General features: G+C 44.2%; 2 protein-coding genes and 2 long non-coding RNA genes across 4 annotated transcripts; 2 read left to right on the plus strand and 2 right to left on the minus strand.

Annotated features, from left to right (window-relative positions):
• Positions 1 to 3,632: 3,632 nt before the first annotated feature.
• LOC119263892 lies at positions 3,633 to 4,188 on the minus strand. The gene is made up of 2 exons (XR_005130613.1): positions 3,944 to 4,188; positions 3,633 to 3,815 (listed from the first exon to the last, which is right to left on the minus strand). It is a non-coding gene; the product is annotated as an uncharacterized LOC119263892 (long non-coding RNA).
• Positions 4,189 to 4,453: 265 nt separating this feature from the next.
• LOC119264298 lies at positions 4,454 to 8,144 on the plus strand. The gene is made up of 6 exons (XM_037542738.1): positions 4,454 to 4,871; positions 5,955 to 6,073; positions 6,287 to 6,695; positions 7,187 to 7,381; positions 7,478 to 7,676; positions 8,075 to 8,144. Exons 1-6 carry the CDS (start codon positions 4,469 to 4,471, stop codon positions 8,142 to 8,144), a joined length of 1,395 nt encoding a protein of 464 aa, XP_037398635.1. The 5' UTR covers positions 4,454 to 4,468.
• A 232-nt stretch (positions 8,145 to 8,376) lies between these two features.
• Positions 8,377 to 15,442, plus strand: LOC119263887 (zona pellucida sperm-binding protein 4-like). Its single transcript, XM_037540768.1, has 10 exons — positions 8,377 to 8,773; positions 8,918 to 9,406; positions 9,880 to 10,002; positions 10,515 to 10,687; positions 10,777 to 10,874; positions 12,519 to 12,721; positions 13,762 to 13,939; positions 14,426 to 14,564; positions 14,640 to 14,714; positions 15,371 to 15,442. The coding sequence occupies exons 2-10, from the start codon at positions 9,229 to 9,231 to the stop codon at positions 15,434 to 15,436; spliced, it is 1,233 nt and encodes a 410-aa protein (XP_037396665.1). The 5' UTR covers positions 8,377 to 8,773; positions 8,918 to 9,228; the 3' UTR covers positions 15,437 to 15,442.
• A 4,205-nt stretch (positions 15,443 to 19,647) lies between these two features.
• Positions 19,648 to 20,203, minus strand: LOC119263894. The gene is made up of 2 exons (XR_005130614.1): positions 19,959 to 20,203; positions 19,648 to 19,830 (listed from the first exon to the last, which is right to left on the minus strand). It is a non-coding gene; the product is annotated as an uncharacterized LOC119263894 (long non-coding RNA).
• Positions 20,204 to 23,570: the final 3,367 nt, after the last annotated feature.

Genomic DNA, 23,570 nt, shown 5'->3' on the forward strand with positions numbered 1-23,570 from the left:
AGCTCTGTAAAGCAAGAAGTTCAGTGGTGGTCAAACTGGTCTGGAAGGCTGGTGAGCAGCGGCACCAATCAAGGCAGAAGAGGCAACAGCATCAGACGCACAGGATGGGCAGCTGATCAGCTCGGCAGAGAAAAGAAAGAAAAAAACAGTTCTGTAAAGAGTGGCTGACCACAGGTTACAGTAAAACAGAGCAGTGGAGACTCCAGCAGGTCTAGACCTGACAGGGAAGACTAATCACCAAATGCTTGACTGTACAAAAGTTTTTAGCCTAGACTTAAAGATTGAGGCTGTCTGATTCCCGAACATTAGCAGGAAGATTATTCCAGAGCTGGGGGGCTTTGTATGAGAAAGCTCTTCCCCTCCTGATGTAACTTTATTAATTCTAGGTACCAGTAGTAAGCCAGCACCTTGTGATCTAAGTAGGCATGATGGTTCATAGTGGGAGAGGAGCTCACTCAGGTACTGAGGGGCGAGCCCGTTTAGAGCTTTATGTGTCAGTAATAGAATTTTATAATCGATGTGAAATTTGACTGGTAACCAGTGCAGGTTTGATAAAACTGGACTAATATGGTCGAACTTTCTGGCTGCAGCGTTCTGGACTAGCTGAAGCTTGTTAAGGCTTTTGCTGGGACATCCAGACAGCAGGGCATTACAATAATCTAGCCTTGAAGTAATAAATGCATGAACTAGCTTTTCTGCATCCTGTAGGGATCATGCATTTCTTAATTTAGCAATGTTGCGGAGATGCAGGAAGGCTGTTCTAGAGATATTAGTTATATGTGTGTCGAAGGATAGATCAGCGTCTATCATGACACCAAGATTTTTAACAGATAAGCTTGATGAAACTGAGAGATTAAGTGTTAAATTAGACAGTTTGTTTCTGGCTAATTTTGAACCCAGAAGCAGGACCTCTGTTTTGTCTGAGTTAAGTAGCAGAAAATTGCTTGACATCCAATCTTTTATGTCTTTTATACAGTCCTCAATCATGCCAAGTTTAATTTTGTCATTTGGTTTGCTTGATATATATAACTGGGTGTCATCGGCATAGCAGTGGAAATTTATGCCGTGTTTACCGATAATGGTGCCTAGTGGTAGCATATATATATTGTGAATAATATAGGTCCTAAAACAGAGCCTTGTGGAACACCATACATTACGTTTGCACGAACAGATGATTCACCCTTTACATTAACAAACTGATATCGATCAGTGAGGTAGGACCTGAACCAGGAAAGAGCTGTTCCTGTTACCCCTACAAGGTTTTCTAGTCTATCTAGTAGGATAGAGTGGTCTATTGTGTCAAATGCTGCACTAAGGTCAAGGAGGACTAACAACGACACATTTCCTTGGTCCGTGAATAATAGAAGATCATTTATAATTTTTACTAATGCTGTTTCTGTACTATGATGTGGCCTAAAACCAGACTGAAATTTTTCATGTAGATTATTCCTATGCAAATAAGAGCTTAATTGTTTGGTTACCACTTTTTCCAGGATCTTCGATATAAAGGGGAGATTTGAGAGGTCTATAATTTGATAGTTCACAGGGATCGAGGTTAGCTTTCTTAATCAGCGGTCTAATTACTGCAAGTTTAAAAATTTTTGTGATATATATCCGAGACTAAGAGAGGAGTTTATTATTGACAGAATAGGCTTAGTTATTTCTGATAAGATTTCCTTGAGTAGACCTGTAGGAATTGGGTCTAGAATACAGGTCGATGGTTTTGCAGAAGAAACTATTTTGACTAGTTCATTTTCTTGGAGTAATGTAAACGATTCCAGCCTATCTGCAGTGACTCTAATATTCTCAGGGTCTAGACTGGATTTATAAGCCAGCATGTTTGTGGAGTTTAACTGTGCATTCAGAATTTTCGGTCTAATTTTTTCGATTTTATCACTAAAGAAATTCATAAAATCATTGCTGCTATAGGCCATCTGGTCATCTGGGGTTCAGTGACTCTTTTGTTCTCTGTTAGTTTAGAAATTGTGCTAAATAATAGTCTAGGATTGTTCTTATTGTTTTCTATGAGAGAGGAGAGATAGGCTGAGCATGCTGCAGTAAGAGCTCTTCTATAGTCTATAAGGCTCTCCTTCCAGGCGGACTGGAACACTTCTAATTTAGTCGGACGCCATTTTCGCTCTAGTTGTCTGGCAGTCTGTTTTAAAGCTCGAGTGTGATCGTTAGACCAAGGGGCGAGTTTTTTCTGCCGTACTATTTTGCTTTTTAATGGAGCTACACTGTCTAACGTAGATCGAAGAGTATCCTCTAGGAATTTGGTCATAGTATCTAATTCAGTAGGATTAGATGGACTGCTGACTGAAGTTGATAACTGCGGGAGGTTTCTGATAAAGCTGCCAGCTGTGGAGGAACTTATAGTCCTCTTAACCTGATAACATGGTGATGAACGCACATTACCACTAAACTGGATTTTGTATGAGATTAAGTAATGGTCTGAGACGGCTTTGCTCTGGGGGAGAATGGCTAAGTTAACTATGTCTACACCAAAGGTCAGTATTAAGTCTAGAGTGTGGTTGAGGTAGTGTGTGGGCCCTTTTATAATTTGGGTGAATCCCATGGAGTCTATGATAGATATGAATGCCTTACTTAATGTGTCGTGAGGGTTGTCTATGTGGACATTAAAATCTCCGACAATTAATATTTTACTTGAAAACGTTATTAGGCTTGATAGAAACTCAGCGAATTCCTGTAAGAACTGAGAATACGGACCGGGTGGCCTGTAAATTGTGATTAATAAAAATGAATGTTTATTTGTTCCTTGCTCAAGTATATTAAGTACAAGAACTTCAAAAGATGAAAATGTAGGTCCTACTTTCTGGTTCACGCCTAAAGCTTTAGTATGGATGGTTGCTATACCTCCACCCCGACCGCTTAAATGATCTGTTCTAAGCTGTACTGAGTCCACACACCCCGCCTCGCCTCCAGGCTTTTATTCTACTGTTCTGTTTTAAAACATTCGGTTATGAAAAAGGTCCAAATACCAACTTTTCACCTGGAGAAACTGATTTTAAGGTTCACAATTAGAACCACTGCAGAACCTCTTGAGGGAACACTTACACTGTACCTCAATGAACAAAAAATGTACCAACAGAACCTTCATTCCAAGTATGGAAGCATAACAGGGGTGTGTTTGCTGGATCAATCTGGTCCTCCAAACATGAGGATAGAGCATGAATGTGTTCTAGACTGTGACCCCTTTTCTTAGACAGTCTTTTAAGGAACGTGTGTGTAAAGCTGAGTTTAGTGAGTTTAGTATTAAAGCTGCTCCATCAAGTTCATAACTACTGGTCAGTTTTAACTTGAGCTGGATAAACTGAGGTTTCACTTAATGTGACAAAGCCTCTTCGCTGTAGCAGATGAACTAAAACGGCTTATCAAACACTGCATTCCTTCAGTGCGTCCCTCAGAATTTCCTTCAATACTTTTCTTAGAAATACTTATTCACAACACAGAGGAAAAACAGAAAAGGTGCGCTGGAGCAGTTTCTGATGGTAACTGCAACACTGGGGGAGTCCTTTAAATAAAATCCTACACAAGGCCACTTCACTGTCCACATAAAAACAGTCCCATGGAGGAATCCGGGAAGAGGACATGGCAATGAGTAGACTGGAGAATGAATGAAAGAGGGGGCATCAGTATCTGTATTTGGTGGAGTAGTCTGGAGGGACACCACCAGACCTCGTCATTTCCTGGCTCCCCTGTAGACGGTCTCCATTATGTCTATCATCTCCTGCTTGTCCTCCATGGTCCAGTTGATCTTGTTACCCGTCCCGAGGTCAATCGTGATGTGCTTGTTCCTGCGACACAGAGAAGAAAGGCAGGAAATAAAATGATGGTTTTGTTCCCAAATGCGTCACAGAGCACCGTAATAATTTTAATCATGATTTATGATGTTGGGAGGGCTTTAGGATCACAGTACACCAACCTGTTGGCTGGTGAACCATAACCCTGCTTGACCACTGAATGAGTCCACTCTTACAAAAAGATGGCTCTTTGAGGGTTCTTTAGGAATTTAGATTCTTTAGGTCTTTAAATTTTATATAGAAACATGAGTGTTGAAAAAAGCCGTTGCATGACTAAATTGTTCTTTTCAGCAGGAAATTGATGGAGAATGAGTTGCATATGGTTCTGTATAGAATGGTTTTGAAAAGGGTTCTATATAACACCAAATCAGACAAAACCAAAATAAGAAAGAAAGAAAGGAGAGGGAACATTTTAAGTGTGTGCACATTTTCATTGTAGCCAGGTGTTCTTCATCTTCTCGCACGCACCTGCTGAAGGAGTCGACTCCGGTTCCGATTCCACGTGATGCCTATCAATGGAGTCGACTCTATGAATCGATTCCTCACCACAGTTTTCTCGATTCTTGATCCCAAAGACAGCGAAACCACGGCGAACCGTGAGGTGCAGCGATATAAAACGTACGACATTAAGCACATACGACGCTATTATGGCCGAGCATGACGTCACGGGGGGCAATCAACTCCAAAGTGCCTGGAATCAGAGAACCGACTCTTTCCGGAATCGACTCCCAAGTCTATTAAAGGCTGTCGGGAGCTGCAGCGAGTTCACACCAGTTTTGGGGCCTTTGACCTCAAACATGGCCTCATTGCAGCCTGCCATCGTCCTGCTCCTGCTTCTGACTCTTGCTTGCGGGCTGAGGCAGGGCAGTGTGATGATTGAGACCCTGAATTCAGAGCAGGCCATCGACCCAAGCCAAGGCACCTTAGATGAAGGAGGCGCAGAGCAGCAGGATGGCTCGGCAGAAGGCCAGAGATACTTGGTGTTTTGTGGTGAAAATGCTATGGCGGTAGTTTTGCCCCCAGGCTCTCTCTCTGAGATGCAGGTCTTTGGTAAGCAAGCTGTTTCGATCAGTCCTACGTTTTTCATCCGAGGTGGGCAGGGAGCGGTTCTGTTTAACGTTTTTCACCTACATGTTCCTCTACACAAGCAGTGGGTGCCCAGATGTTAAGAGCCATTTTGTCCCTTTTAATGGAAATCACACCATGTTGGGAGCCGCAACACCAGCTATGTCCTGTGCATCAGTGTGTTCTAATATACCAGTATATAATGCTATATACTAGCAGTCTAACTGTGCCCTAGTTTAAGCTTCAGCTCAGCTGAGTAACAGCTCTGGGAGGAAACTTCTCTTCAAAAGTAGAACAGTTTATTGTAAAACGTCTCTCCCTTCGACCAGCTTCTTGTTCAAAGTTCCCTTTTCCACCTTAAATTGTACCTGATGCGCCAGAACGTAACTGCTGCTGCATTTAAGGTGGAACGGGGTGTTTCACAGTTTGTCGTTGCAGATTAATCGTATCAAGAAACCAGCTGGAGTGACTATAAATGCAACTCTAATCCCTTTGTCTCCAAGTTATTGATGTTCATCTTAAATCTCCCTCTCTGCCATTTCTTTGGCTACTAGCTGGGTGAGACTGTTGTCGGTGTTGCTGTGGTGACCAGCAGTCTGTGCTGATCTTCAGGGTTAAAGGGTGAATTAGCAGTTCTACATTAACTCCAGCGTTTAAGACCATTTACTGTTAAACTGTGTTCAAGGATCAGCAGAGCTTCATTTTACTGTAAAGGAGGATTATTTTATCTACTAATTCTGCTGTGGAGCGCTTCAGGAGCTTCAACACACACCAGCACATTAAACTCAAATGAAGTGAATTGGGAACTAACTGAGTGGATGAAATGGCACAGAGGGAAAAGATTACTTTCCTCTTGAAGAGCTTTGCAAAGGACACATCTGTTGGTTTTACTTTACTACATGTAGCTCAGTTAGTGGAATGGAAAAGGAGCTCCTGAACTCCCCTAAATGCTTTTAACCTCTACTAAAAGTCTCCTAAACGCTGTTTGCCCTGATGCAAGTTTTCCCAATCGGTTGATGGAAGCTTTATTGGCGTGGACATGCTGAGTTACAGTGAGTTCTTTCTCAGATTCATCAGGAATGTATCCTGTCTTCGGCCTTCCAGAGGCCTGTGACTACTCTCTAACCAGGGAAAACGGGAGGGTTGTTCTTCACATCCACTTTGCTGGCTGTCCTGTCACTGTTGAGGTGGGCAACATGTTCTTAATTTATCAGCATTAATAAACTAGATCAACTATACAGGTAAATGATCATGTTTTCAGTTCATTTTCTACACCACTGATATACAAACCTAGATGCTGCTTTGCCTGTTCTCTGAGGTGATTATGCTGGGTGAGGCTAAGATACTGCAAACTGAATAGGAGTTGTATAAACGTGGTGGTTTTGTATGAATGTTTGCAGGAGGGCAGCTACACTCTGAGATTCCTGTATCGTAACAGCGCTGGGCAGCTTGAGATCGTCACAGTGTCCTGCAGTAACTCCAGTCACGCGCCCTCTTCAAAAACGCGATCTTCACGCCATCCTGTTCTGTCCTACCCTGCTGTCAAGATATCCCCTCCCCAAGCAGTGCAGCTGTACTTTCCCTATGGGGAGCCAGTGTCCGTTCCCCAACCTGATCCACTGCCACTGGCAACACTGACCGCTTCCCCATTGGATCTGCTGTTCTTTCCTGAATTTGATCCGCTGTTCCCTGCACCAGGGGTTCCACTGCCGGCTTTCCAATGGGAACAACCGTCTCCTACACCAACCAGTATGCATGTGCCGGCGATGCCCTCGTCTCTTGGGCGTCGTTCAAAATGCAAACAACGAGGTGAGTCTCCCTGTTCTGCTGCGAACAGTACTGCATGACTTGCTTTCAGAAGGCTGTACAGATGTTACTGCTGGGTGTAAATCTGACGGGGTGGTGGGGAGCTGGCTGAGACTGGGTGGATATCCCTGCTGTCAGAACCTCCCTTTTTATCATTATTCAGTTTGTCATAATTTGAAAATGCCTTTCCTTTTATATAGTTTGTAAACTTCATGAGGAATGGACCAAAAAAATGCCCCAAACTTGGTCTGGTATTATTAACTTAAATTAAAGTTGTCCTTTTCCTGTGAACTTGGTATTTGTGATGCAAGGTTTTTTTGACAGCACAAAATGCTTTTTGTTTTGTTTAGTTTTGGCCAGACATTTGTGAAAATTATGTAATATTTCAATACTCAATATGCATGCTAAAATATTGGTATGTAATGTAGTTTTAATGTCATTGTGTATATAAAATTGATGCTACCATGTAATGGTTGTCCTGTTCCTTACACCAGGGGATCGACTCTCCTCTCCCCGATTGGAGCCACTGTCCCCTACACCAGTGGAGCCACTGTCCTCTGCTGAATTTGGTCCACTGTTCCCTACACCAGGGGATCGACTCTCCTCTCCCAGATTGGACCCACTGTCCTCTCCTGTATTTGGTCCACTGTCCCCTACACCAGTGGAGCTACTGTCCTCTCCTGAATTTGGTCCACTGTTCCCTACACCAGGGGATCGACTCTCCACTCCCCAAAGAAAGCCACTGTCCCCTACACCAGTGGAGCCACTGTCCTCTCCTGAATTTGGTCCACTGTTCCCTACACCAGGGGATCGACTCTCCTCTCCGCGATTGGACCCACTGTCCTCTCCTGAATTTGGTGCACTGTTTCCTACACCAGCGGATCGACTCTCCTCTCCGCGATTGGACCCACTGTCCTCTCCTGAATTTGGTCCACTGTTCCCTACACCAGGGGATCGGCTCTCCTCTCCGCGATTGGACCCACTGTCCTCTCCTGAATTTGGTCCACTGTTCCCTACACCAGGGGATCGACTCTCCTCTCCCCGATTGGACCCACTGTCCTCTCCTGAATTTGGTCAACTGTTCCCTACACCAGGGGATCGACTCTCCTCTCCCCAAGTGGACCCACTGTCCTCTCCTGAATTTGGTCCACTGTTCCCTACACCAGGGGATCGACTCTCCTCTCCCCAAGTGGACCCACTGTCCTCTCCTGAATTTGGTCCACTGTTCCCTACACCAGGGGATCGACTCTCCTCTCCGCGACTGGGGCCACTGTCCTCTCCTGTATTTGGTCCACTGTTCCCTACAACAGGGGATCGACTCTCCTCTCCCCGAGAGGACCCACTGTCCTCTCCTGAATTTGTTCCACCGTTCCCTACACCAGCGGATCGACTCTCCTCTCCCCAAAGAAAGCCACTGTCCCCTACACCAGTGGAGCCACTGTCCTCTCCTGAATTTGGTCCACTGTTCCCTACACCAGGGGATCGACTCTCCTCTCCGCGATTTGACCCACTGTCCTCTCCTGTATTTGGTCCACTGTTCCCTACACCAGGGGATCGACTCTCCTCTCCCCGATTGGACCCACTGTCCTCTCCTGTATTTGGTCCACTGTTCCCTACACCAGGTGATCGACTCTCCTCTCCCCGATTGGACCCACTGTCCTTTCCTGTATTTGGTCCACTGTTCCCTACACCAGGGGATCGACTCTCCTCTCCCCGATTGGACCCACTGTCCTCTCCTGAATTTGGTCCACTGTTCCCTACACTAGCGGATCGACTCACCTCTCCACGACTGGGGCCACTGTCCTCTCCTGTATTTGGTCCACTGTTCCCTACACCAGGGGATCAAATCTCCTCTCCCCAAAGGAAGCCACTGTCCCCTACACCAGTGGAGCCACTGTCCTCTCCTGAATTTGGTCCACTGTTCCCTACACCAGGGGATCGACTCTCCTCTCCGCGGTTGGACCCACTGTCCTCTCCTGAATTTGGTCAACTGTTCCCTACACCAGGGGATCGACTCTCCTCTCCCCAAAGGAAGCCACTGTCCCCTACACCAGTGGAGCCACTGTCCTCTCCTGAATTTGGTCCGCTGTTCCCTACACCAGGGGATCAACTCTCCTCTCCGCGATTGGACCCACAGTCCTCTCCTGAATTTGGTCCACTGTTCCCTACACCAGGGGATCGACTCTCCTCTCCGCGACTGGGGCCACTGTCCTCTCCTGTATTTGGTCCACTGTTCCCTACACCAGGGGATCGACTCTCCTCTCCCCAATGGAAGCCACTGTCCCCTACACCAGTGGAGCCACTGTCCTCTCCTGAATTTGGTCCACTGTTCCCTACACCAGGGGATCGACTCTCCTCTCCCCAATGGAAGCCACTGTCCCCTACACCAGTGGAGCCACTGTCCTCTCCTGAATTTGGTCCACTGTTCCCTACACCAGGGGATCGACTCTCCTCTCCCCGATTGGACCCACTGTCCTCTCCTGAATTTGGTCCACTATTCCCTACACCAGGGGATCGACTCTCCACTCCCCAATGGATGCCACTGTCCCCTACACCAGTGGAGCCACTGTCCTCTCCTGAATTTGATCCACTGCTCCCTACACCAGGGGTTCAACCGCCCACTTCCCAATGGGAGCAACTGTCCCCTACACCAACCAGTATGCAGGTGACTGCGATGCCCTCATCTCTTGCGTTGCATTCAAACTTCAAAAAAGGTGAGGCTCTCTGTTCTGCTGCTAACAGTACTGCATGACCCACTTTCAGAAGGCTGTGCAGATTTTCAAATTGATTCTTTGCATCAGCTGTTCTCAAACTGGACCCCAGGGGGCTGCAGAAGGGCACTAAAGGGGCCCCTGTGAAGTTTCAGAAGTTGTATGTACATATGTAAGCAAGAGTTGGGACCCCAGTTTTTTTGACAGTAGCAATACACTTGTCCTTGCATTTTGGCCAAAAGAGAGTATTATATAATATTTTGTTTAAAATATTGATGCTGAATTTTCTGGTTTAATAGCATATTGAGTAAAATTGACTCTACCACTGATGCCATTGAATTGCTGCCTCCAGTTTTTCCTTTAATTGGTACACTAGCCCATATACAGTGACTTATTTGGTAGTGGTTGTATTGTTTAAGGATGTATAATAATGTACTAAATTCATTCCGAACAGTCTAATGTCACATTCCTTGCAGGCTGCAGCTTTCCTAGTGGTCAGAGATTGCCGTGTGGTCGTCCTGGGACTACAGCTGCCGAGTGTCTGAGGAGAGGATGCTGCAGAGACGAGGCGACTTTCGCCTGTTACTACCCCATGGATGGTAAATTGATCCATACAGTATTTGTTGCATGTAGAGCAAGGGTGCAAATGCACATTTTAAACAGTTTGAAATTGATTAACATCAAAGTGCAGCGACTAAATCTGCTTGGTCCACCAAGTATTTGTACATTTTTCAAGGGATTGTGCAGCTGTTCTTGCATCTTTTTCAGGTTTTTAGGAATGTGGTGCTTCTGCTGGAAGGGTTTAATTCTCAAAACTCACAATGAGTACAGTTATTCCATATACAGGAGTATAACTTGTACACAATTATAGAAATTGTAATTTAGTCATAAATTTTAAATTTTCAGCTTCTCTTGGGTGGTGTGTAATTTCATATGGACACATTTCTCTAAATATGTAGATGTAGTAAATATGGAGTGGGTTTTTGGTTTTTTTTAATGACCCTTTTTTTTATTCACTACATTTTTACAAATTGTTGAACTGTACTTCCTCGCTCTGTTTCTATGCAGCCAAGTTTGACTTATCCATTTTCTTCTCCCTCTCCCATTTAAGTATGTTTGGCCGACAGGCAGTTCATCTTTGTCGTTCCCTCCAACGTTGCTGGTTTGCCCATAAACCCTGCACGTCTGATGGTGGTGGGGAGGAGTAGCTGTAAACCAGTCATTGCCAACAGAGACTTTGCCGTTTTCAAGTTTGGGGTGACGGAGTGTGGAACACATTCTTACGTGAGATTTTCCAGCTGTGACTTTTTGTAACGTGCCCCTTTGACTTTAACTCTGTAATTAAGGACTAATTTGAGCTTTTTGTTAATCAGCAAATTGGAGAAACAACCGTTTACTTGGCTGAAGTGCAGTCACCAATCAGGAAGCGCGTCCTGCAGTACGGCATCATTACCAGGGATATTCCTGTCAGGTGAGTCGGGGGGGTTGTATTGATGCTGTAGATCAAATGAGATGCTAACACTGACTTCAGTTTAAATGTACCTAAAGGGAAGACTGTCTTGCCTGAGACACACTGCAGTTAAAGCTTTTACATGGTGAGCGTCCGATGTATTGAGGTTCACCCCTTAAACTGCTCCCATAGAACAGCGATATCCAGACTTCTGCTAGCTTGTCTGAATGCTGCGATGTTTAGCGTTGTTGTTGGGGCCCTTGTTTCCCCCTTTGTAACGGGATGGCAGCGCACTCCTCACCACATGGCAAAAAACTTTTTTCTTAAATTGAGTTACAAAAACTGCAGCCGTGCCTTTCCAGCTGGTAAAAACGACTAATCGGGCACTTTCTCCCGCTGTCCCATGACATCTGTGAAATGTTCCACTGTTTGAGTGGGTGTTTGTCGTGTTTTGACCATAAAGGATGGTTTAAACCCGTTTCCCCACCCAGGAGCAAAAATCAGCCTTCAAACTGGAAAGAAATGATTTGACCTTTATTGTGACATGTATTGATATCAAACATATGAATTTTGTTTCGTGAAAAAATTTGGCCATATCGCCCAGCTCTGCTCACAAAATGGCAGGGGAAGTTGCCCAGGTTCCAACAACTTGAATGCTAAAGAAAAATGAAATGGAAGTGGAAAAGGCTTTGAACAAAGTGGATGGAAAAAGCAAGAGGTTTTCCAGAATTATGTAGTTGATTATAGTTATATAATATAGTATATAAATGAACTTTGACTTGGCTTATTCTAACACTAATATACCAGCTAGCTGTGGCTTATCTTGTATGTAATCTGGATGTTCAATGTCTGCGTTGTAGTTTTGAGGAAGCGTTTTGCTTTGAGTGTTTCTCAAGTTGGTCACTATTGGCTTTTAACAGCGCATTTTTTACGAATGAGGTGTTGTAGCCAGCTTGTTCAGGTTTAATTGTGGTGACTAATTGGGTGTTTTGGGCCTGTGGCTTTGGAAGGAGGGCTAACATGACCAATTTTGCATATTTTCCATGTTGGGGCAGTCATAGGCTGGAGGTTAGGGATCCAGCCTTGTGACCGGAAGGTCGCCGGTTCGATCCCCAGAGCCGACAGCACATGACTGAGGTGTCCTTGAGCAAGACACCTAACCCCCAATTGCTCCCCGGGTGCTGCGGATTGGGCTGCCCACCGCTCCGGGCAAGTGTGCTCACTGCCCCGTGTGTGTGTGGTGGTTCACTTCACGGATGGGTTAAATGCAGAGGTGAAATTTCCCCATGGTGGGACTTATAAGGGTCACTTAATCTTGATCTTAATTTGCAAAGGCAACATTCTTCAAAGGCAAGTTCAGCAAATAACTGCATTAAAAAGTAATGGCACATTTTATATTGTATTTTTCTCAACCTGCATTAATGCCACATTGAAGCTGTAGAGGATGTTTTACTTGGAAAATAAAAAATGCAAGTTGAGCCAGGATGTTTTGAAGGTTTTTCATCAAAATGGTGCAGGCCAGTCTGTAAACATGTCATGTTACGGTTTGCACATGCAATGTGTAACATAATGCTGGTATATAATACTGTTAAACGTCTAATCTGGTATTCTGATGTCTTTTGAATCTGTGGTGTGTAGCTAACATTAAATGCTGTTTCCTTTCAGGCTTATGGTTGAGTGTCGCTACTCAAAGGGCAGTTTGGACCTTGCGGACTCTCCGGTCCTTGCAGACCCTCTGGCGCCGCAGGCTTCTCAAAGCCGTTTGATGAAGGGCTGGGCTAGTGCTGGATACATGGTGAAGAGTGCCAGCCTGCCAGCCTTGGTGAGGGCCAAGGGACTGTATGGAGTCCAGCTTCGGATTGCGCAGGGTAAAATATTTTCTTCTTAAGAGCAACCCACTTCATCGCTGTGTTAACAAATGAAAGTTAAAACTCTACCATGTGAAGAACCAGAAATGCTGCCACCTTCTCTGGGCCTGAGCTCATTTGAGTTGAAGCGGAAAAGTGTCCAGTAGTCCAACAGATCAAATTCTCTTTGGAAACCATGGATGCTGTGTCCTCTGGGCTAAAGATGAGATCATGATGTTGGGTGACTTTTTTAGCTTTAGGTTTCAGAACTGCTCTAACTCTGCATACACTTTCCCTCTTTGCTCCTCAACTGGCATGTGTTTTTAATGTGCCCCCAGAGTGCCCAGCAGTTGTGGAGGGAACTGAATCGGCTCACTGTAATGACCTGTAATACAGGATTAACTTTGAACGGTGCAGGACCTGAGAACAGGAACAAAAATGCTTCATTTTAAATCAAGCACATGTATTTGTTAAAATCTGAACTTGTTTTGGAGGGTGCCGTTAAACCTGGAGGCTCCTGCTCCCTCAGCACTCACTTCTATACCTGCATAGAATAACTTGAAGAATAGTAAATAATACCCCTAGTTGATCGGTTACTACAGCTTGCACTCACCAGCCATGTAGAGGTGGTCAAGAAGTGCAGATCAAGCATCAGAATGGGGAAGGAAAGGGGATTTAAGCAACTTTGAACGTGGCATGGTTGTTGGTGCCGGACGGGCTGGTCTGAGTATTTCAGAAACTGCTGATCTACTGTGATTTTCACGCACAGCCATCTCTAGGGTTTACAGAGAATGGTCTGAAAAGGGGGAGATATCCAGTGAGCGGCAGTTGTGTGGACGAAAATGCCTTGTTGATGTGAGCGGTCCGAGGAGAATGGGCAGACTGGTTCCAGATGAATTAAGGCAGTTCTGAAGGCAAAAGGGGGGTCCAACCTTTTACTAGCACCTAATGAAGTGGCTGTGTATATCTGCCTACATAACACACTTCTTCCACTCTGTTTCAAATGCACATTAACTGAACTCCTGTTAAACCCATTCCTAAATCCTTTTTATTTTTTGCAGATGAGACCTTCACCAAATTCTGCTCTGAGGATCACCAGCCCCTGAAAGTTCTCCTGGGTAAACCTGTGTACCTGGAACTGCGAATAAACGCTCCCAACCCTAAAGCCACTCTGGTGGTGCACTACTGCGTGGCCTACCCTCGCTCTGCTAAGAGTGCCTTGGTGCTGCTGTATGAGGGGTAGGTTTGAAGTAGAAGGCTGTGGCAATCATGCATTTAAAACTGCAATGCATGTCGTTTCCTTTGAGTGAGCTGTGCTGGACCTGAGTAGCCATGCTGAGTCTAGTTACCATGTTGGGCTTGTATCAGTAGCAGCACTGTTGACCCCCTTGAAGAGCCATCAGTGACCACACTAATTACCTTGGAAACACCCCACATGTGACAATCATCCCCTTATTCTGTACAGACTAAAGTGATGTAAGGATCCAGGCTGTGTCCAGCTCTAATGAGGCCATATTCTATTATTGCCGCTTCTATATGCAGTCATTCAGAGTGGCTTGCTGTAAAATACTGTTCTTGAGTCTGAGTTCAGTGATGGGAACACCCACCCTTAAACTGTTATTGAATGAAATGGTTATGAATACACTGCCTGATTGGCCTGGTTAGAGGCGGCAGTGTCGGATTGTATTGCATCCACTCTAGGCTTCTTTGGTTTTTGTCCTGCAGTTGCCCCAACCCTCTCGATTCCGACAACATCTCGATCCTCTACGTGGCCGGCCAATCGCAGGATCCCCACGTGCGGCGTTTTGAAGTGAAGGCCTTCCAGTTTATGGACAAGTCCACCAATAAATACCTCAATGAGGAGGTGCAGTAATCCCCCTTCTGTTCTGAGATGATTTAATAGGTCTCAGATGCTCAATGTCTTTCCCTCCTTTCACAGATCTACTTCATGTGCTCTACCGAGGTCTGTATGCCGTCCCAGACTCCGTGTAAGGAGACCTGCTTTGATGGCAAGGTGTGTTTTTAATAATTATTCATACACATGGTTTGTATGCAAATCTATCAGTTTTATTTTGACAATTTATTTTTGGGTTTTGCCAGCAGTGAGGATTCAACTCTTACCTTTGTTGGTAAACCAGATCATAAAGAGCATCTTCTCTTTTATCTGGTGTCTAACTGCTGAATAGACAGTCTTTCAGCAAACTTGCTAACGCTGGCTTTTGGCATGTTCTCATCTGATGACTCGCTTCTGTTTGAGTGACTCCGTCTCTCCACTTTGTCTGCTGTAATGTATCCACCCTAAAGCAGTTGTAATGGTTTAACAGGCCCCTCCCACCTTGCAGATACCACACCCCCTGCAGTTACACACTTCTACCAGAGAGGTCCAAATCCCCAAAACTCACAATGCAAATTGTATAGTTAATGCTAAATACTTTATTTATTCCAAGCTTAAACTGCGTCTGAGAAGCCAGCTCCAACTCTCTGGCCAGGATTTGTAGTTTAATAGGCTCAAATATAGCACTTGATGCAAGCTCACACACAGTAATGGAGTTGAGAAACTCTGTGCTTTGTACTGCTTTTTTTTTTTTTTTTTTCCCTATTCATAATCACTGGTTAAATGTTTTGATGTATTTAATGAACACTAACACTTTCTTTTTACTTCCCTTCCAGTCTTCATCTACCACAGCTGCAGATGTGTTGAACTCATATTCTCAATTAAAAGTCAAGCACTTTTAAATTCAATGTTTTGAGACTCGTTCATTTAAATGTGCCTTATTAAAAGTCTGGTGGTGCAATGAGCGTTCAGAAAGGCTCATTTTGAACTACACTGTTTTTGCATGTTGGTCTGTTCTTCAGGTACTTCAGTTTTTGACTTCAAACAAGTCCACATGCTTTTGTGTTGTGCCACAAGCTGTTCAGTCTACACTCTCAAACAAAACCATTTTATTGGGGTTCCATCTCAGTCCCTTAGTCAGGGAACATAACTGAGCCATGATCCACTGAAATCAAGCAAGCAAAATTAATTCATATAGCGCTTTTTACAACAGGTGTTGTCACAAAGCAGCTTTACAAAACAATCAGTATTACAGAGAGAAGAGAAAAGAAAAGGAGAGAAAATCCGGGTCCGAGCCCCCATGAGCAAGCCAGTGGCGACGGTGGCAAGGAAAAACTCCCTAAAAGAGGAAGAAACCTTGAGAGGAACCAAGACTCAGAAGGGGAACCCATCCTCCTCTGGTCGACACCAGATAGCAAACATTATTAGTATGAAGTATTATAGTAAAGTGGGAAAAGAAAAGATCTGAGGGTGAGGATTGCACAGCTCTGTAAAGCAAGAAGTTCAGTGGTGGTCAAACTGGTCCGGAAGGCTGGTGAGCAGCGGCACCAATCAAGGCAGAAGAGGTAACAGCATCAGACGCACAGGATGGGCAGCTGATCAGCTCGGCAGAGAAAAGAAAGAAAAAAACAGTTCTGTAAAGAGTGGCTGACCACAGGTTACAGTAAAACAGAGCAGTGGAGACTCCAGCAGGTCTAGACCTGACAGGGAAGACTAATCACCAAATGCTTGACTGTACAAAAGTTTTTAGCCTAGACTTAAAGATTGAGGCTGTCTGATTCCCGAACATTAGCAGGAAGATTATTCCAGAGCTGGGGGGCTTTGTATGAGAAAGCTCTTCCCCTCCTGATGTAACTTTATTAATTCTAGGTACCAGTAGTAAGCCAGCACCTTGTGATCTAAGTAGGCATGATGGTTCATAGTGGGAGAGGAGCTCACTCAGGTACTGAGGGGCCAGCCCGTTTAGAGCTTTGTGTCAGTAATAGAATTTTATAATCGATGTGAAATTTGACTGGTAACCAGTGCAGGTTTGATAAAACTGGACTAATATGGTCAAACTTTCTGGCTGCAGCGTTCTGGACTAGCTGAAGCTTGTTAAGGCTTTTGCTGGGACATCCAGACAGCAGGGCATTACAATAATCTAGCCTTGAAGTAATAAATGCATGAACTAGCTTTTCTGCATCCTGTAGGGATCATGCATTTCTTAATTTAGCAATGTTGCGGAGATGCAGGAAGGCTGTTCTAGAGATATTAGTTATATGTGTGTCGAAGGATAGATCAGCGTCTATCATGACACCAAGATTTTTAACAGATAAGCTTGATGAAACTGAGAGATTAAGTGTTAAATTAGACAGTTTGTTTCTGGCTAATTTTGAACCCAGAAGCAGGACCTCTGTTTTGTCTGAGTTAAGTAGCAGAAAATTGCTTGACATCCAATCTTTTATGTCTTTTATACAGTCCTCAATCATGCCAAGTTTAATTTTGTCATTTGGTTTGCTTGATATATATAACTGGGTGTCATCGGCATAGCAGTGGAAATTTATGCCGTGTTTACTGATAATGGTGCCTAGTGGTAGCATATATATATTGTGAATAATATAGGTCCTAAAACAGAGCCTTGTGGAACACCATACATTACGTTTGCACGAACAGATGATTCATCCTTTACATTAACAAACTGATATCGATCAGTGAGGTAGGACCTGAACCAGGAAAGAGCTGTTCCTGTTACCCCTACAAGGTTTTCTAGTCTATCTAGTAGGATAGAGTGGTCTATTGTGTCAAATGCTGCACTAAGGTCAAGGAGGACTAACAACGACACATTTCCTTGGTCCGTGAATAATAGAAGATCATTTATAATTTTTACTAATGCTGTTTCTGTACTATGATGTGGCCTAAAACCAGACTGAAATTTTTCATGTAGATTATTCCTATGCAAATAAGAGCTTAATTGTTTGGTTACCACTTTTTCCAGGATCTTCGATATAAAGGGGAGATTTGAGAGGTCTATAATTTGATAGTTCACAGGGATCGAGGTTAGCTTTCTTAATCAGCGGTCTAATTACTGCAAGTTTAAAAATTTTTGTGATATATATCCGAGACTAAGAGAGGAGTTTATTATTGACAGAATAGGCTTAGTTATTTCTGATAAGATTTCCTTGAGTAGACCTGTAGGAATTGGGTCTAGAATACAGGTCGATGGTTTTGCAGAAGAAACTATTTTGACTAGTTCATTTTCTTGGAGTAATGTAAACGATTCCAGCCTATCTGCAGTGACTCTAATATTCTCAGGGTCTAGACTGGATTTATAAGCCAGCATGTTTGTGGAGTTTAACTGTGCATTCAGAATTTTCGGTCTAATTTTTTCGATTTTATCACTAAAGAAATTCATAAAATCATTGCTGCTATAGGCCATCTGGTCATCTGGGGTTCAGTGACTCTTTTGTTCTCTGTTAGTTTAGAAATTGTGCTAAATAATAGTCTAGGATTGTTCTTATTGTTTTCTATGAGAGAGGAGAGATAGGCTGAGCATGCTGCAGTAAGAGCTCTTCTATAGTCTATAAGGCTCTCCTTCCAGGCGGACTGGAACACTTCTAATTTAGTCGGACGCCATTTTCGCTCTAGTTGTCTGGCAGTCTGTTTTAAAGCTCGAGTGTGATCGTTAGACCAAGGGGCGAGTTTTTTCTGCCGTACTATTTTGCTTTTTAATGGAGCTACACTGTCTAACGTAGATCGAAGAGTATCCTCTAGGAATTTGGTCATAGTATCTAATTCAGTAGGATTAGATGGACTGCTGACTGAAGTTGATAACTGCGGGAGGTTTCTGATAAAGCTGCCAGCTGTGGAGGAACTTATAGTCCTCTTAACCTGATAACATGGTGATGAACGCACATTACCACTAAACTGGATTTTGTATGAGATTAAGTAATGGTCTGAGACGGCTTTGCTCTGGGGGAGAATGGCTAAGTTAACTATGTCTACACCAAAGGTCAGTATTAAGTCTAGAGTGTGGTTGAGGTAGTGTGTGGGCCCTTTTATAATTTGGGTGAATCCCATGGAGTCTATGATAGATATGAATGCCTTACTTAATGTGTCGTGAGGGTTGTCTATGTGGACATTAAAATCTCCGACAATTAATATTTTACTTGAAAACGTTATTAGGCTTGATAGAAACTCAGCGAATTCCTGTAAGAACTGAGAATACGGACCGGGTGGCCTGTAAATTGTGATTAATAAAAATGAATGTTTATTTGTTCCTTGCTCAAGTATATTAAGTACAAGAACTTCAAAAGATGAAAATGTAGGTCCTACTTTCTGGTTCACGCCTAAAGCTTTAGTATGGATGGTTGCTATACCTCCACCCCGACCGCTTAAATGATCTGTTCTAAGCTGTACTGAGTCCACACACCCCGCCTCGCCTCCAGGCTTTTATTCTACTGTTCTGTTTTAAAACATTCGGTTATGAAAAAGGTCCAAATACCAACTTTTCAACTGGAGAAACTGATTTTAAGGTTCACAATTAGAACCACTGCAGAACCTCTTGAGGGAACACTTACACTGTACCTCAATGAACAAGAAATGTACCAACAGAACCTTCATTCCAAGTATGGAAGCATAACAGGGGTGTGTTTGCTGGATCAATCTGGTCCTCCAAACATGAGGATAGAGCATGAATGTGTTCTAGACTGTGACCCCTTTTCTTAGACAGTCTTTTAAGGAACGTGTGTGTAAAGCTGAGTTTAGTGAGTTTTGTATTAAAGCTGCTCCATCAAGTTCATAACTACTGGTCAGTTTTAACTTGAGCTGGATAAACTGAGGTTTCACTTAATGTGACAAAGCCTCTTCGCTGTAGCAGATGAACTAAAACGGCTTATCAAACACTGCATTCCTTCAGTGCGTCCCTCAGAATTTCCTTCAATACTTTTCTTAGAAATACTTATTCACAACACAGAGGAAAAACAGAAAAGGTGCGCTGGAGCAGTTTCTGATGGTAACTGCAACACTGGGGGAGTCCTTTAAATAAAATCCTACACAAGGCCACTTCACTGTCCACATAAAAACAGTCCCATGGAGGAATCCGGGAAGAGGACATGGCAATGAGTAGACTGGAGAATGAATGAAAGAGGGGGCATCAGTATCTGTATTTGGTGGAGTAGTCTGGAGGGACACCACCAGACCTCGTCATTTCCTGGCTCCCCTGTAGACGGTCTCCATTATGTCTATCATCTCCTGCTTGTCCTCCATGGTCCAGTTGATCTTGTTACCCGTCCCGAGGTCAATCGTGATGTGCTTGTTCCTGCGACACAGAGAAGAAAGGCAGGAAATAAAATGATGGTTTTGTTCCCAAATGCGTCACAGAGCACCGTAATAATTTTAATCATGATTTATGATGTTGGGAGGGCTTTAGGATCACAGTACACCAACCTGTTGGCTGGTGAACCATAACCCTGCTTGACCACTGAATGAGTCCACTCTTACAAAAAGATGGCTCTTTGAGGGTTCTTTAGGAATTTAGATTCTTTAGGTCTTTAAATTTTATATAGAAACATGAGTGTTGAAAAAAGCCGTTGCATGACTAAATTGTTCTTTTCAGCAGGAAATTGATGGAGAATGAGTTGCATATGGTTCTGTATAGAATGGTTTTGAAAAGGGTTCTATATAACACCAAATCAGACAAAACCAAAATAAGAAAGAAAGAAAGGAGAGGGAACATTTTAAGTGTGTGCACATTTTCATTGTAGCCAGGTGTTCTTCATCTTCTCGCACGCACCTGCTGAAGGAGTCGACTCCGGTTCCGATTCCACGTGATGCCTATCAATGGAGTCGACTCTATGAATCGATTCCTCACCACAGTTTTCTCGATTCTTGATCCCAAAGACAGCGAAACCACGGCGAACCGTGAGGTGCAGCGATATAAAACGTACGACATTAAGCACATACGACGCTATTATGGCCGAGCATGACGTCACGGGGGGCAATCAACTCCAAAGTGCCTGGAATCAGAGAACCGACTCTTTCCGGAATCGACTCCCAAGTCTATTAAAGGCTGTCGGGAGCTGCAGCGAGTTCACACCAGTTTTGGGGCCTTTGACCTCAAACATGGCCTCATTGCAGCCTGCCATCGTCCTGCTCCTGCTTCTGACTCTTGCTTGCGGGCTGAGGCAGGGCAGTGTGATGATTGAGACCCTGAATTCAGAGCAGGCCATCGACCCAAGCGAAGGCACCTTAGATGAAGGAGGCGCAGAGCAGCAGGATGGCTCGGCAGAAGGCCAGAGATACTTGGTGTTTTGTGGTGAAAATGCTATGGCGGTAGTTTTGCCCCCAGGCTCTCTCTCTGAGATGCAGGTCTTTGGTAAGCAAGCTGTTTCGATCAGTCCTACGTTTTTCATCCGAGGTGGGCAGGGAGCGGTTCTGTTTAACGTTTTTCACCTACATGTTCCTCTACACAAGCAGTGGGTGCCCAGATGTTAAGAGCCATTTTGTCCCTTTTAATGGAAATCACACCATGTTGGGAGCCGCAACACCAGCTATGTCCTGTGCATCAGTGTGTTCTAATATACCAGTATATAATGCTATATACTAGCAGTCTAACTGTGCCCTAGTTTAAGCTTCAGCTCAGCTGAGTAACAGCTCTGGGAGGAAACTTCTCTTCAAAAGTAGAACAGTTTATTGTAAAACGTCTCTCCCTTCGACCAGCTTCTTGTTCAAAGTTCCCTTTTCCACCTTAAATTGTACCTGATGCGCCAGAACGTAACTGCTGCTGCATTTAAGGTGGAACGGGGTGTTTCACAGTTTGTCGTTGCAGATTAATCGTATCAAGAAACCAGCTGGAGTGACTATAAATGCAACTCTAATCCCTTTGTCTCCAAGTTATTGATGTTCATCTTAAATCTCCCTCTCTGCCATTTCTTTGGCTACTAGCTGGGTGAGACTGTTGTCGGTGTTGCTGTGGTGACCAGCAGTCTGTGCTGATCTTCAGGGTTAAAGGGTGAATTAGCAGTTCTACATTAACTCCAGCGTTTAAGACCATTTACTGTTAAACTGTGTTCAAGGATCAGCAGAGCTTCATTTTACTGTAAAGGAGGATTATTTTATCTACTAATTCTGCTGTGGAGCGCTTCAGGAGCTTCAACACACACCAGCACATTAAACTCAAATGAAGTGAATTGGGAACTAACTGAGTGGATGAAATGGCACAGAGGGAAAAGATTACTTTCCTCTTGAAGAGCTTTGCAAAGGACACATCTGTTGGTTTTACTTTACTACATGTAGCTCAGTTAGTGGAATGGAAAAGGAGCTCCTGAACTCCCCTAAATGCTTTTAACCTCTACTAAAAGTCTCCTAAACGCTGTTTGCCCTGATGCAAGTTTTCCCAATCGGTTGATGGAAGCTTTATTGGCGTGGACATGCTGAGTTACAGTGAGTTCTTTCTCAGATTCATCAGGAATGTATCCTGTCTTCGGCCTTCCAGAGGCCTGTGACTACTCTCTAACCAGGGAAAACGGGAGGGTTGTTCTTCACATCCACTTTGCTGGCTGTCCTGTCACTGTTGAGGTGGGCAACATGTTCTTAATTTATCAGCATTAATAAACTAGATCAACTATACAGGTAAATGATCATGTTTTCAGTTCATTTTCTACACCACTGATATACAAACCTAGATGCTGCTTTGCCTGTTCTCTGAGGTGATTATGCTGGGTGAGGCTAAGATACTGCAAACTGAATAGGAGTTGTATAAACGTGGTGGTTTTGTATGAATGTTTGCAGGAGGGCAGCTACACTCTGAGATTCCTGTATCGTAACAGCGCTGGGCAGCTTGAGATCGTCACAGTGTCCTGCAGTAACTCCAGTCACGCGCCCTCTTCAAAAACGCGATCTTCACGCCATCCTGTTCTGTCCTACCCTGCTGTCAAGATATCCCCTCCCCAAGCAGTGCAGCTGTACTTTCCCTATGGGGAGCCAGTGTCCGTTCCCCAACCTGATCCACTGCCACTGGCAACACTGACCGCTTCCCCATTGGATCTGCTGTTCTTTCCTGAATTTGATCCGCTGTTCCCTGCACCAGGGGTTCCACTGCCGGCTTTCCAATGGGAACAACCGTCTCCTACACCAACCAGTATGTATGTGCCGGCGATGCCCTCGTCTCTTGGGCGTCGTTCAAAATGCAAACAACGAGGTGAGTCTCCCTGTTCTGCTGCGAACAGTACTGCATGACTTGCTTTCAGAAGGCTGTACAGATGTTACTGCTGGGTGTAAATCTGACGGGGTGGTGGGGAGCTGGCTGAGACTGGGTGGATATCCCTGCTGTCAGAACCTCCCTTTTTATCATTATTCAGTTTGTCATAATTTGAAAATGCCTTTCCTTTTATATAGTTTGTAAAATTCATGAGGAATGGACCAAAAAAATGCCCCAAACTTGGTCTGGTATTATTAACTTAAATTAAAGTTGTCCTTTTCCTGTGAACTTGGTATTTGTGATGCAAGGTTTTTTTGACAGCACAAAATGCTTTTTGTTTTGTTTAGTTTTGGCCAGACATTTGTGAAAATTATGTAATATTTCAATACTCAATATGCATGCTAAAATATTGGTATGTAATGTAGTTTTAATGTCATTGTGTATATAAAATTGATGCTACCATGTAATGGTTGTCCTGTTCCTTACACCAGGGGATCGACTCTCCTCTCCCCGATTGGAGCCACTGTCCCCTACACCAGTGGAGCCACTGTCCTCTGCTGAATTTGGTCCACTGTTCCCTACACCAGGGGATCGACTCTCCTCTCCCAGATTGGACCCACTGTCCTCTCCTGTATTTGGTCCACTGTCCCCTACACCAGTGGAGCCACTGTCCTCTCCTGAATTTGGTCCACTGTTCCCTACACCAGGGGATCGACTCTCCTCTCCCAGATTGGACCCACTGTCCTCTCCTGAATTTGGTCCACTGTCCCCTACACCAGTGGAGCCACTGTCCTCTCCTGAATTTGGTCCACTGTTCCCTACACCAGGGGATCGACTCTCCTCTCCCCGAGAGGACCCAC

Source organism: Pygocentrus nattereri, chromosome 1 (genome assembly GCF_015220715.1).
Source record: "Pygocentrus nattereri isolate fPygNat1 chromosome 1, fPygNat1.pri, whole genome shotgun sequence".
Taxonomy (NCBI): domain Eukaryota; kingdom Metazoa; phylum Chordata; class Actinopteri; order Characiformes; family Serrasalmidae; genus Pygocentrus; species Pygocentrus nattereri.

Bases quoted from the DNA above. Each gene is read 5' to 3' on its own strand.
- LOC119264298 (XM_037542738.1), top strand. From the start codon at position 4,469: ATGGCCGAGCATGACGTCACGGGGGGCAATCAACTCCAAAGTGCCTGG. The intron at 6,074-6,286 runs GTGGGCAACATG...GAATGTTTGCAG, and splicing joins GCTGTCCTGTCACTGTTGAG to GAGGGCAGCTACACTCTGAG. The intron at 6,696-7,186 runs GTGAGTCTCCCT...TCCTTACACCAG, and splicing joins TTCAAAATGCAAACAACGAG to GGGATCGACTCTCCTCTCCC.
- LOC119263887 (XM_037540768.1), top strand. From the start codon at position 9,229: ATGCCACTGTCCCCTACACCAGTGGAGCCACTGTCCTCTCCTGAATTT. The intron at 10,875-12,518 runs GTGAGTCGGGGG...GTTTCCTTTCAG, and splicing joins ACCAGGGATATTCCTGTCAG to GCTTATGGTTGAGTGTCGCT. The intron at 14,715-15,370 runs GTGTGTTTTTAA...CTTCCCTTCCAG, and splicing joins AGACCTGCTTTGATGGCAAG to TCTTCATCTACCACAGCTGC.